The sequence below is a fragment of the Mycetomoellerius zeteki genome, unplaced genomic scaffold (genome assembly GCF_001594055.1).
Source record: "Mycetomoellerius zeteki isolate Tzet28-1 unplaced genomic scaffold, Tzet1.0 scaffold64, whole genome shotgun sequence".
In the NCBI taxonomy this organism is placed as follows: domain Eukaryota; kingdom Metazoa; phylum Arthropoda; class Insecta; order Hymenoptera; family Formicidae; genus Mycetomoellerius; species Mycetomoellerius zeteki.
Genome location: NW_017257654.1, coordinates 1,773,316 through 1,786,179, shown reverse-complemented (window position 1 = coordinate 1,786,179; position 12,864 = coordinate 1,773,316). Strand labels below are relative to the sequence as shown.

General features: G+C 35.9%; 2 protein-coding genes across 2 annotated transcripts in view; one reads left to right on the top strand and one right to left on the bottom strand.

Annotated features, from left to right (window-relative positions):
• Positions 1 to 12,864, bottom strand: part of LOC108728758 (uncharacterized) — a 46,860-nt gene that overhangs the window by 30,800 nt on the left and 3,196 nt on the right. The window contains 5 exon segments of the mRNA XM_018457505.1: positions 8,399 to 8,511; positions 9,512 to 9,555; positions 9,558 to 9,730; positions 11,211 to 11,370; positions 11,999 to 12,141. Of these exon segments, the coding sequence (XP_018313007.1) occupies positions 8,399 to 8,511; positions 9,512 to 9,555; positions 9,558 to 9,730; positions 11,211 to 11,370; positions 11,999 to 12,141 (633 nt within the window).
• sud1 (Prolyl 3-hydroxylase sud1) lies at positions 4,735 to 7,136 on the top strand. Its single transcript, XM_018457508.1, has 2 exons — positions 4,735 to 4,822; positions 4,926 to 7,136. Exon 2 carries the CDS (start codon positions 5,306 to 5,308, stop codon positions 6,989 to 6,991), a length of 1,686 nt encoding a protein of 561 aa, XP_018313010.1. The 5' UTR covers positions 4,735 to 4,822; positions 4,926 to 5,305; the 3' UTR covers positions 6,992 to 7,136.

Below are 12,864 nucleotides of genomic sequence, written 5' to 3'. Positions count from 1 at the left end.
TATATTTTCTTAGTTCACTTAATCTAGTATTCTTATTAGAATTTAATAATATGTATATAGTTGTGAGGCGCTATTTCACTACAAATTTATAGTTACTGATATGACTTTTTTCTCTGAGTGTACATACGTCCTAAAACTAAGATTCAAAGTAAGAACAAAATTTCGATTCGTAAGTAAATTTACTTCTTTTAAAAAATCAGGGCAAACGTGATTTTTCATTTTGCCTCAATTTTTCTTGAAAATCGATTAATTTGATCTTCGCAACGTATAAAAATTAAATAAATAGGTTACTTGTCTCGGCGTGTCATCCGTTTTTTTCCAAGCACAAGATGCGCGTAACGGTTCACGCGTACATGGACACATTAATCGACGTACGTCGAACCTCAGCTACAACCTTAATGACACGATTGACAGTTTAGCGACTGAAGTGGTGCATCGTTAAACCCGACACCCAACACTCCGGAGGTATCCTATCAACGAGCGATGCAGAGAAGAAAGGATAATGACCCATCTCATCGCGGGAGGTGCAACGATTAGTGCACGATCCCATCCTATCGAGAGCGCGTTCTTTTCCCATGCGATCTATCGATCGTTTTAAAATGCTTTACTTATACGCTGCCGACTCTTGCGTGACTTTATCTCGCGCTTGGAGTAAAAGATCGTTGACGTTAAAATTTATACGAGGTGCTCGAAAAGTAACTATTCTTTCAAAACTGGAGCAACCGGGATATACGAGTCTTTTCAGAAGTGAAACTAATCGACTTTACGAAACAACAAAGCAAGGAAAATTGATAATATAAGGTAAGTCTCTATACAGTAAAAAAAATGTTTTGAATTCTTTGGGTTGAATTCTTAACATACCTGAATGTTAATTTAATATAATGTGATTATATTATTCGAATATTTTGCGTTAAACTGATATTTAATATTTCTTAATATTAAAATAACATAATTTATGAGTAAATAAATAAATAAGATAAAAATAATGTAGTTTTAAAACATATATTATAAATGTCATTTTATTAAATAAATATACTTCCACAATTTGTTTCCAATTGTATCAAAATATTACATTTTTGTGTTAATTTTTACATGTTTATGTTTCTAACATATTCGTCTTGTATTGAATTAATGCAAAAATTTGAGTGGACTATAAAATGTGTTAAATTTAACAAAAATTTTCCAACTATGTGTACAAAATTTTGACATTCGAGCAACCAGTTCAAACGTCTTACATGATTAATGATTTTGATGATTTAATCGAATTATTTCCAGATCTGTGTCTAGCTAAATTTTTAAATAATTTAAATGTGAAATGTTAAATTCAACACAAATTTTCCAATAGTGTAGTGCTAAAATAAGAATATATTAAATCTCTAAAATAAGAAATTTACAGAAAGTGAGATCGATCAGTTTGGCTCGTAGGAGGTTCACACGTGAGTCACAGTTGAACGTTATTGATAACCGAGACTCCGCCGGAAATAATCCTCACGGATCTTCGCTTTGAGATAGCTATACGCGAAGGTATAAGCGTCAGCTTACGACATTGAAGTGGACTATAAGAAAAACGGCGTCGTCGGCACACGTGACTGCACTCGTTAATCAATAATAGTCGTACAATCTGCGGCTCGAGTGATTCGATGTGTATAAACCCCACGATTTCGCCTCCGCGTACGAATGCCGACACAGTCGTTTCAAAATTCGAAGGCCCGTTTCTCATCGTAGGATGCGAGGAAAGTATCGACTCAAGGCCGGCTTGAGATAATCTCCGAGCCGAGATCTATAGAATTGAATTAACATGAGATCTCCCGCCCCTTTCTCCCTTGCTCTTAGAGACGAATGTTCAAATCCTTCGCGTAGGAACGACGAGTCATCGATCGATGACTCGCATTCGGCTGTGACGTTAAATGTGTCATATTGTAAATGACGCGACGAATATATAGGATGTTCTGACGAAAACATGGCTGCACGAAGGCACAGAGTTGCAACAAGCCGTTGCCTATAAATCGAACGATATTAATTCACATAGAAAATACAATCCTATCTTTCCATGCACATCAAGTGTCGTTATGTGTCGAGATTAACACCCGCATTGTGCTAAATAAAAAAGAATAGCAAGCACCATGTGATGTTTGCAAACATCAGCAAACAGGAGGTTGCTGTCTTGTAACCAGGTATGAAACTCAGGATCTGTTTTCTGTGGTCGAACTTGTGTACACTTTTGGAACTTAAAATAAGATAGGTACATGTTCGATTTGGCAAAAGCGAGAAAGAGTTCCAGAACAGTCTACTGCAGGAAGAAAAAACAGACCTCAGGTGAAAATTACAAAAGTAAGCGAATTCATTAGGTGTTGATTAAAAAAATTATAGATTCACTAGAATATTTATACACTGAAAAAAATTTCTGGTTGAAAATGGACGAATCAGAATTTTCTGATTAAATTTATTAGAATTCTAGTTGAGATAACAGGAATTCTGGTTGATACAATATTTCTGGTAAAATCTTATACTAGAATTCTCATTTTTACCAGAATAATTATATCAATCAGAATTCTAATTATCTCAACTAGAATTCTAATAGATTTAACCAGAAAATTCTGATTCGTCCATTTTCCACCAGAATTACTATTTAATCCAACCAGACCATTTTTCTCAGTGTAGTGCCTTTGGAAAAAGGTATTTGTGTCATTCTATCTCCATCGTTTATTATGTGTAAAACAAGGATAGAATGATACAAATAGCGCTAATAACGTCTCCTGGAACGCCTCTATTTTCATTGATCAATCCGTAATAAATTTCATCATTTTTGTAATTTTCATCTGCTTTTAAGATACACACTGAGAAAAATGGTCTGGTTGGATTAAATAGTAATTCTGGTGGAAAATGGACGAATCAGAATTTTCTGGTTAAATCTATTAGAATTCTAATTGAGATAATTAGAATTCTGATTGATATAATTATTCTGGTAAAAATGAGAATTCTAGTAGATTTTACCAGAAATATTGTATCAACCAGAATTCCTGTTATCTCAACTAGAATTCTAATAAATTTAATCAGAAAATTCTGATTCGTCCATTTTCAACCAGAAATTTTTTTCAGTGCATAATTGACCCTCAAGACACACACCGATTAAATTGGAGCAAGATGATTCCGAATCTCGGATAGAAAAGATATTTCAACCTTTGTTCTTCGGACACTTACGACCTTATCGTTCGAATACTTTGAAGTTGTTTTTCCTTTAAGAGACACAAGTATGTATCGTTCTGATTTTATTGAATGAATGAATCATTATTCACATTGAATGCTAAGAAGGATAGAACGTTCGTGTCGATTGTGTCTCCTAAAAGGAAAGCAGCCTGAATAGGCGCAGTCGTCCAGCTCCGAAATCTACAGATAAGGATTTCGATACCTAGAAGGTTTTGCAAAATGTCGCCCGGGGAGACCGGCGCGGAATGTTAACGATACTAACTGCGACCTGTTCGCGGCACAAACGAGAGGATTCCAGGACACTGGCAGATTCCCGGCGAAGGTCCTGCGTGTCCTGGGGACGCGTGTTTACCCGCGACTCCGGAAGAACCCCACCCTCAGCGTTGGCGACGCAACGCACACAGGCAACTTGCACGCACACCGCGACGACGTGGGAACGATGGAATCGCGCCTCGACGAGGAACAGGAAAGACGTCGGCGAGGGAGTGGGCCCGCGTAGGTTCGCGACCGGGACTTGTCATGTTCGCGCGAAACGCATTATTTACTCACGATATACGCGCGTCCCCCAGGTGTCGGGCTCCAGGATGGCCGGCCGGATGATTTCCTCGCGATGATGTCGGACGTCACGCGTCCGTCGCGTCGCGACGCACCACACTCGGTCACTCGGAACCGATTCACAGCGGCCCCAGGACCGCTACTCCGAGAGTCTTCTCTCCACGCGACCACGCAACGGCACCCGTCAAATGTGACACGCGCCCGCCATGTTGCCACGGCGACGCCGGCGCCGCCCGACAGCGCGGCGCCGAAACGGCGCTCGCGCCAACTTCGAACGTACCGACGTGCATCGTAGATTTGTTCTTTACAACTGGAGGTCGATTGCGTATCTTCGAACGACGTGAAAATTACAAATCCGCAAATTTATTACGTGTTGACCAATAAAATTATAAATATTCTAGGTTCGATCACTTTTCTAATTTTCACCTCGTTTCCAGATGGAGCGCCCATCGCGAGAGCTACCCCGGGAAAAAATGTTTTATATATAATAAAATTATATAAAAATGTATATAATTATATACAATTTTATATAATTTTATATAATTATATATAAAATATTTTTCCCGGGACATTTCTGCCACTTTCAAGCTCTAGAGATGACATGAGGCTCTTTCTTTTTAGCTGAACTTTTTGCAGTTCCGCACAGTACATTTTTGTCTCCAACTTGAAGAGAAAAGGAGGAAAGATGGACAGTGTAAGAAGTTCAGCTAAAAAGAACAGACTTATGATTAACGTACGTCAATTTTATGCACATTCGCTAAATATTGTCTTTTATTCATATAGATAGATAATTATGCATGGATATGGATTTGTATTAATATTTGCTAATGTGACGTATGTACATACATTATACATACATAATCATGTCATCTGGCGCGACCTTCGGATGTTTTTAGAAAGGTTAGTACACGATTGTCTGAGGCCGCTAGAGGCGCTACTGTGCTAGAATTTGCTAGATTGATATTATTTTCATCGTTGCTGTTGCCGCGTGTGTTATGTTACGGAAACGGAGGTACGAAGAAGTTTCTGTGAAACGCCAACGTTCGCTGCAATTTCTGTGGTACGTAGAATCCAGTAGAATTGTCTGAATTATCACTGTCCGATCACAATAATCGTCGCGAGTGACAGTTGCGATTAATGGCGTTTTAACTTGCTGTTCGCAGGACACACGTGGGTTAGGATACCATGTGGGTTTCACCTACCAGGACAATTGATTGATATTTTTGTTCGACGAGGACATTTCATACGACCGGATCCCGATGTCGTCCTGAAGACACGCCGACAAGGTTTTGTCAACGGGATCGACGAATTGAAATCCGTAAAGAGGTTAGGTGGCCAATCAAACGGTGCCACATGCTTCTGAATATCGTAAAGTATTAAGCAAGCTTAGAAGAATTTTAACGAGCGACGTGTGCATAACATGAGTATCTGTTTTGTCGAAAAGTTGTAATTAAGGAAGGACGATTTGTAAATTTAAGATTTTTATGTTAAAGATTTGACAAAAACTAGTTTGTCTTTAAATTTAACAAAAAGACTGAAGAGTATGGCGGATCAGAAATTGTTTTCAGAGCACATATATAGTTCCAAATTTCAAGAAGAATTCAAAAAACACTGGCGCTCTCAAGATGATTTTAAGAGCACCAATCTGGAAATCATATCGAAACCTTTCAAAGTATGTAAGATATCAAATTTCTTAAGAGACGAGAAGATCCTAGAGAACTTAAAAAGCGAATTGGAAAGTCATGATTATATGCGCAAAGTCCTTGATCTCTATCAGTTTGAGAAAACTGAGGATCTGCACCACTTCACTGACAAGTATATCCAAATGCTGAACAGCTCTTTTCGAAAAGATCTCATATCGTGGATGAGCCGCAATACAAACATTGAGCTAAACGGAAAGGTTTTGATGTCGAGTGCTCGTTACCATAATACAGACCGTTTATTATGTCACGATGATAACATGGTTGATAGAAGAATCGCTTATATATTGTATCTGACTGATGATTGGTCGGAGGAAGATGGTGGTTCTTTAGATCTTTTTGATATGGACGAAGAAGGCTCGCCTAGGAAGGTAGTGAAATCATTAATTCCAGAATATAACTCTTTGGTGTTCTTCGAAGTAGTGGAAAATTCTTATCATCAAGTAGCCGAGGTATTGGCGCGTGACAAGTGCAGGTGGTCGATCAATGGTTGGTTTCACGGCCCGTTAAGAAAGGATTTCCATAAGTCGCCCAGACAGGAACCAGCCAAAACTTTCCTGGAACCAAGTTCTACCAAAATGAATTTGCACTCCTGGGTTTTCAATGATTATCTGGAACCCAGTATAATGGACCAAATTCAAGAGGATGTCGAGATATCATCTCACACGTTTCTTAAAAGCTTCTTGAAGGAATCTGTGTACCAGCAAATTACGAATGATTTAACGTCGCAGGATATCAACTGGCGGATGATAGGCCCACCAGATATACGTCACTACGAAATAGCTGACGAGCAAACCTTGCCGAAACTATTGAGAGACTTCTGTGATTTATTTAAATCTATCTCCTTCTTTCAATTGTTGAAGAAATATACAGGACTCGATTTGGTGCCGGAGAAAACAAAGAGACCCAAGATGACGTTAGAGTTACAGAGGTGGTCGTCGGGCTGTTATACGTTGTTGTATGACAAATCGTTATTGATAAATACTTCAGACGAGTCAACGCGAGCGTTGACTTCAGATTTCTCGACCAGTGAGGTCAACCTGGACACAAATAAAACGCGTCGAGAATTGAAAAGGGAACGAACCGATGATGCTTCCTTAGCAAATTCATCTGATAAAAGAAAGATAGCCAGATACCTTGATAGTCAATCAGATGTTGGTGTGCACTCGAGTAAACACAAGCATAGCGTGGATGTAGATAAAACTTCCTCGTCTTCAGATGAGATGTTGTCTCATAGTGGCACACTGGTCAGTGACAGCGAGGATGATTCTACCGGTGAGAATGGCGAGTTTCTGCTTGATGTGATAATACAGTTTCATACAAAAGATGCCAAAGGCATGCCGAAGACAAGAGACACGATAGATTTTGTGGATCCTGGTGTCCAGGAAGGTATTTTAATTCAAATTCCGATGCAAGATAATCATCTTTGTCTAGTCTATAGGTCAGTCATGATATGTCGTCTTCATAAATACTTGAATCATTTCTACGATGGCTATTCTTACACTTTCGTATGTACGTATTACGAGTAGCATGATTCTTTGCATAATTTTTTGGTTCAATATCGTTCTGTTGAAAGAGAAATTAAAAAGAAAAGAAAGATTTACGTTTTACGTCCAGCGTCGTTATTTCGTGGCAATCGACCAATTATTTTTTTCTGAATTAAGACATTTTCTTTGCGAGTGAAATAGTTCTCTTTTGAATATAACATTCTAGTTTCATGATTTTTCTTATTGAAGAGAAGCATAAATATATTACATACCATAAATTTTTATGAAACCTGTTAATTTAAGCGAGTGACAATATTCTGAATGAAAACATGAAAAGAGAATAATATATATAAAAAGATATTAGTCGAAACTTTCAAAAATTGTAATGTTTAAATTAAGTATTGTTTAACTATTAATAAATATTTCTTTTTACATTTAGAATCAAATGTATATTTATACGGATCCCTACAAAAATTATTTGTATGAAGAATATTTTCACAATTATATATAAATGATAATTATATATATTATTATAAATTGCTTCATTAACAAATATTAAAAATGAGAAAAAGCAGTTATTCTATAAAATCGTAAATTACATACAAATTATTTTAGCGATTAAGATACAAAATGTTCGATTTATTTTGCGAATTAATACAACATTCGTATAATGTTATTATGTCAGGAGAGAGAATATTTTATTTTTTCTTTAACGAAAAACGTAAAACATATTATTTGCACGCCACGAAGAATGTTTTTATAATTACAATGTAAATTGTTTCATTGACAAATATTAAAAAAAAAAAATTGTGAATAACATATGAATTGTTCTTTTCTCAGTACATAGATATGTTCCAGTCATAAAAAATGTTTCTAATTTTTAGAAAACAAGGTTTTTCCAGTATAGATGCATGTTATACTTTCAAGAAATCATCGATACGTTAGCGATTTATGTGCTTAAGTTATGAAAGTCTTGCAACGATTTTGCTAGAGGTGTAGATTAATATTACAATGCAGGAGACATACAATCGTTTATTGGATGTGGTATATACATGGCATAAAAGAAAATCCTTCGTTTCATTTGCGAGAATCACAGCAAACATAAGGTTCACATGCAGTCGTGAAGTTGAGTGAATATGAGTGCAGCGAGGAAATTGCGTTAGCGGGATGAATATCGAAAGAAAAGTCTCCCTCGCATTTTACACGTGCTGTTTGCAGCATCCGGAAACTTTTCTTTCGCTCATCCTTGAAACTTATGAAACGCACGTAGAAGTTGGGCATTGCGTTTAGTGTACGCGACGGGGAATCGACGTGCACACGCTTCGTCTTTTTTTTTTTTTTTTTTCGAGAATCAATGAAATTTTATACCGATGGGATAAAATCTCCCAAGCCGAATTAGTTGCAGGGAAAAGGAAGAGAAGAAAGAGCGAGAGAAAAGTGAAAGCTTACGCTGTGTGGACGTTCCGGTGGTTACATTCGGTTTCAGGTTCCTGCACTTGAATCCTGGGTCGCGGCAGATTCTGTTGTCCTGTGCCATCCTTAATAGTGGTCTTTGTCGTGATCTGACAGATAATAAAACTTGTTTTAGTGCGAAAATCGCGACGATGCGGCGAGATTGTAACTTAGTACGAAATCGGGATGAATGGCTTAAGGACGCGTTAAGAGTTTAATCGTCCGACGAAATAAATGGAGAGTTTATCCGCCGCGTTTTTCCTCTCATCGTATTCTATTTCGAGCAATCGTGCCGGAAGCTATTAATGGGCGCACCTACGATACAGCTCCGTTCAGGATGACGCCATCGGGCAATCTTTAAGCGATCGTAAATTCGTTCGTTTGATTGATCGTTGCTTAACTACTACAATAAGAAGATCGGACAATCGGTCGAGCTTCAAAATTGTCCCATTTTTTTAATCTGATCGCACGACCTTTCCTTCAACCCTAATTGATATTAGCGGTGGATCCGGACATTTTTTAAAAATTACTTTATGAAAAATTGTTTGTAACAAATGTTTTCCTTATGTAATTTTAAGTTACATAATCTCGGTTTTTGACATTCAAAAAAATCAAATGCTTTCTATCATTCAATTACATTAATTTTAAGTAAAGATGTACATTAATTTAAAGTATACTAATGAATTATTATTGAGATTATTACGAGTCTAATATCTAGAAAAAAAATTAACGATAAATCATAATCTTATTACAATTATTATACTTTCACACTGATTGTGAGAAAAAGTGTTTTGTATTTATGATTATAATTGCATGATAAAATAATTATGATTAAGAGCTCCATTTATACAGTTATTATGCTGTAATGTTAGTAATAATAATTATATTTTTAATATTATACACTAAAAGAAATATATAGTAGGCATCAAAAACGTATTACAATTATTTCCGCTGTCAACTCTATATTCCTTTTGCTGACTTTCCTTACACGAGTCGACGGTCTTATTATCAGACAACGAATTCTTAATTAGACTAATCGATTCGTAATTACACTATCGATTATTGCGCGTGACGAGACGGAACAGGACATTTACGCAGATTACCAATCACCTGGGACGTGGAGGCAATCCCGGCCATCCGTTTCCGCATCTCTGCTGGAAGCTGGCATCGTTCTCCTGCGACTCCTCTCGCTTGCCCCCCTCGATCGATTCCGTCGAGTATTCGACTTGGACCCAGGGACAAATTGTCGGCGACGACTGCAGTGAACCTTTGCTTCCGGGTCGGGACAGGCGCGGGGAGAGTCGTCTCAATAGCGACACAAGTTTCGATCTAAAGCGATACTTTTGTCACTCACCCTCCGGTGATATATGCGACACGAAAAGGGTGACACGCGAGAGAAATATAATATAATGAAAATGATTTATAATTGATAACAAATTTATCAAACTCTTTTTCTCTCTTTGAGGTGTTTGCTACATCACTCTTTCACTTTAAAAGTGTCACGATTAAAAAATATGACTTTGGAATTATTATTACGAATGAATAATATAAGTAAATATTATTTTATCAATCATCAAAAGTGAACTAATTTTAGGCTTTTATGATTATTCACTACGGATATTTAGGTTGACGATGTCAAAAGCGAGAAAACACATAGATAGTAAAAAATTCTGGTAAAATACATTTTTCAATAAATCAATATTTGCATTTGATGGAACACACTTGTAAAATGTAACGAAAACTCTCCTCTTATTTCAAATTAATACAAAATTATATTTATTTCGTTTCGATGGCTATCGTATAGCTTGTTTCGTTTTTTGATTAGACATGTTGTAATTCAGTTTAAAATGTTTTATTTTAATATATTTATTGTCTAATGGAATATAAAGAGATTTTTCGATATATTTCACATATACAAATCTATTCTATCGATGGCCAATGTCACTTCATTAAAAAATATTTACTTTTTAATGTAGTTTTTTTGTAAAAGTTTCCTTTACGTATTTTTCTCGCTTCTGATGCTTCTAACTTTATAAAAAATTGTCATGACTCAAGAAGAATAATTTTAAAAAAATTGTCAAAATTCAAGAAGGGTGGTTAATTTAAGTGGTTGTGCAGTGAAAATGATAAATATGACATTTGATCACATATTAAGTATTATATATATTATTTTTATCGATATTATTTGATTTGTCAATAATTTTCTGTCGAAAGTCGATAAACCGTTTTTCTCCTTTTCTGAGAAACCTAATTTTCTGAGTTGCGTCACTTTTGAAATAAAAAAGCGATGTGGAATTTTAAATGTTCTTTTTTTTTATGTCAATATGTTAATTATATGTATTTTGAATCCCAGAATAAACGGAATCTACGCCGTACAGTTTTCACTTCGCTAATTATTTCATAAAAGTATAATCAATTTATCTTCTTTTTCCGCGGCGAACTGCGTTTCCGTCGAGTTTTACATTCCCATCGCATGTCTTTCGAGCGAATGTTGTTACTCGCTTTGTTTTTTAGCAAATTAATTGCTGTTTCCGATGTAACCGAATACTGCGTTTTCCTGGTATCCACCTCGTTGCGTGTACATACATTGTGTGTATATGACGTTATCGCGATTTGCTTCTCGCTAAACCTCCCCCGCCCTCATCCCATTATTACTGCCCGCTGATTTCTTCTTGATTCGCAAAAGTCTACCGTTATACTTTTCTGCTCGGCGGCCGCGCTCTCAGAGAAGCTTGTCATAAATTATTTGCTTTCATTGCGTGCATGAAACGGGTTTGCACGCGAGGTGCATCGACGTGGATTAGCATACCTCGTGCTCGGTGTCTGAAGATGATCGGAAGTGAGAGGCGTGCTTCTGGAAAGCTGTTCGGCGCTTCGCGTCGCATTTCCCCAGTGGAGTTGGTTGGAGCTGAAAGTGACGGATCTTCCTACTCTCCAGTCTAGGCTGCTGCTCTGTCTGGCTTGTAGATCTGGAAAGAAAAAGAACGAAAAATGACCGATCGAAGATCTAAAATCACGACTTTCCACAAGTCGCATCCGCATTTCCCTCGGAAATTACGAAAATATTTTACTCGTTTAACTAATTTAATTAATTTAATTTAATCTATCTAATTAAACTTAATTTAATAAACATTTTCCTTTATATGGAGGATGAATGAAAATAGGAATTCAATTTTTTTAATTGAAATGACAACTTTTTAGTTGCTTTTAAAAAACGAAATATAAAGAAGAAAAGACAAAAGACTTTAAAGAATATACTTTAAAAGAATATATACTTTTATTTCTCTATAATAAATTATTATACCAACATTGCATTTTAAAACATTACAAATTTTAATGACTCAAAATATTCAAACTTTTTTTTTGGAAAACTGTTTTTTCTTAGCTATATTGTAGTAGCATGTCTCTTTAAATAAAAAAAGTTTTTTTAAATGGGCTTAATGTATGTAAGTTATATCAAGAGAGAAATTTAGATGTGCAATTATCAAGAAAAAAAAAATAAAAAAGAAAAAAAAAAAAAACAAGCCGTAATTGAATGACCGACTCCTGAGTTCTCCAGTTCGTTAACTATGTTATGAGTCACAGTTAATGAATTACCTTGTTCGTTGGCATTCTGGTTGACTCTCCAGTCCAGAGAATTACTATTCCTATTCACGCTATAAATGTTATCACAGGATTTGGTGGCAAGGCATGTCGCATTATGACGACGTCTCAGCAGTCTTGATACTGGTCCCAAATTTCTGCAAAGATATAGCATTTTTCATAGCATTGTTCTATTTCGTGCATCGCTAAAAACGAATAAAAAATCTATTTTTTACAACTTATTAGATATCTTGTATGAGATATTTAATAAGCTGTAATGTACTAGGCACAAGATAAAAAAAAGATAATTGATAATCAAGCCTAGCGAATTAAATCAAATTTTGAAAATGCCTATAAGAGCCGACACTGGATGAATTTGTGTATGCACGTATGTCTATTGATTTTAATTAGACATATGATATTAAAAAGGACAGCGATTGAAACGTATATTATAGTTGTAACACAAATAAATTAATTTGTGTTACAACTATAATATACGTTTCAATCGCTGTTTGGATCCTTTTCAATATATGTCTAATTAAAATCAATAGACATATGATATTGAAAAGGATCCAAACGGCAATCGAAACATACACTATAGTCAAGGTTGACAACGTTATTTCATAAAAATAACTCGTTATCATTACCGTTACCGTTCTTTTTCCTAAAAAGTAACTCGTTATCATTACTCGTTATTGATGTGCAAAAGTAACTCGTTACCGTTACTGTCACTTAAAATGTAACGAGTCGTTACTTTTTCGTTACTTTTTTTTTCTTGACACCAATAGAATATTAATGCAAATTTTTGCGGTAAATATAAAAAAGATGTCAGAATTTTATTTTTTAGTAGAGGAATGAAGCTCAAAAACTGATATATGTGT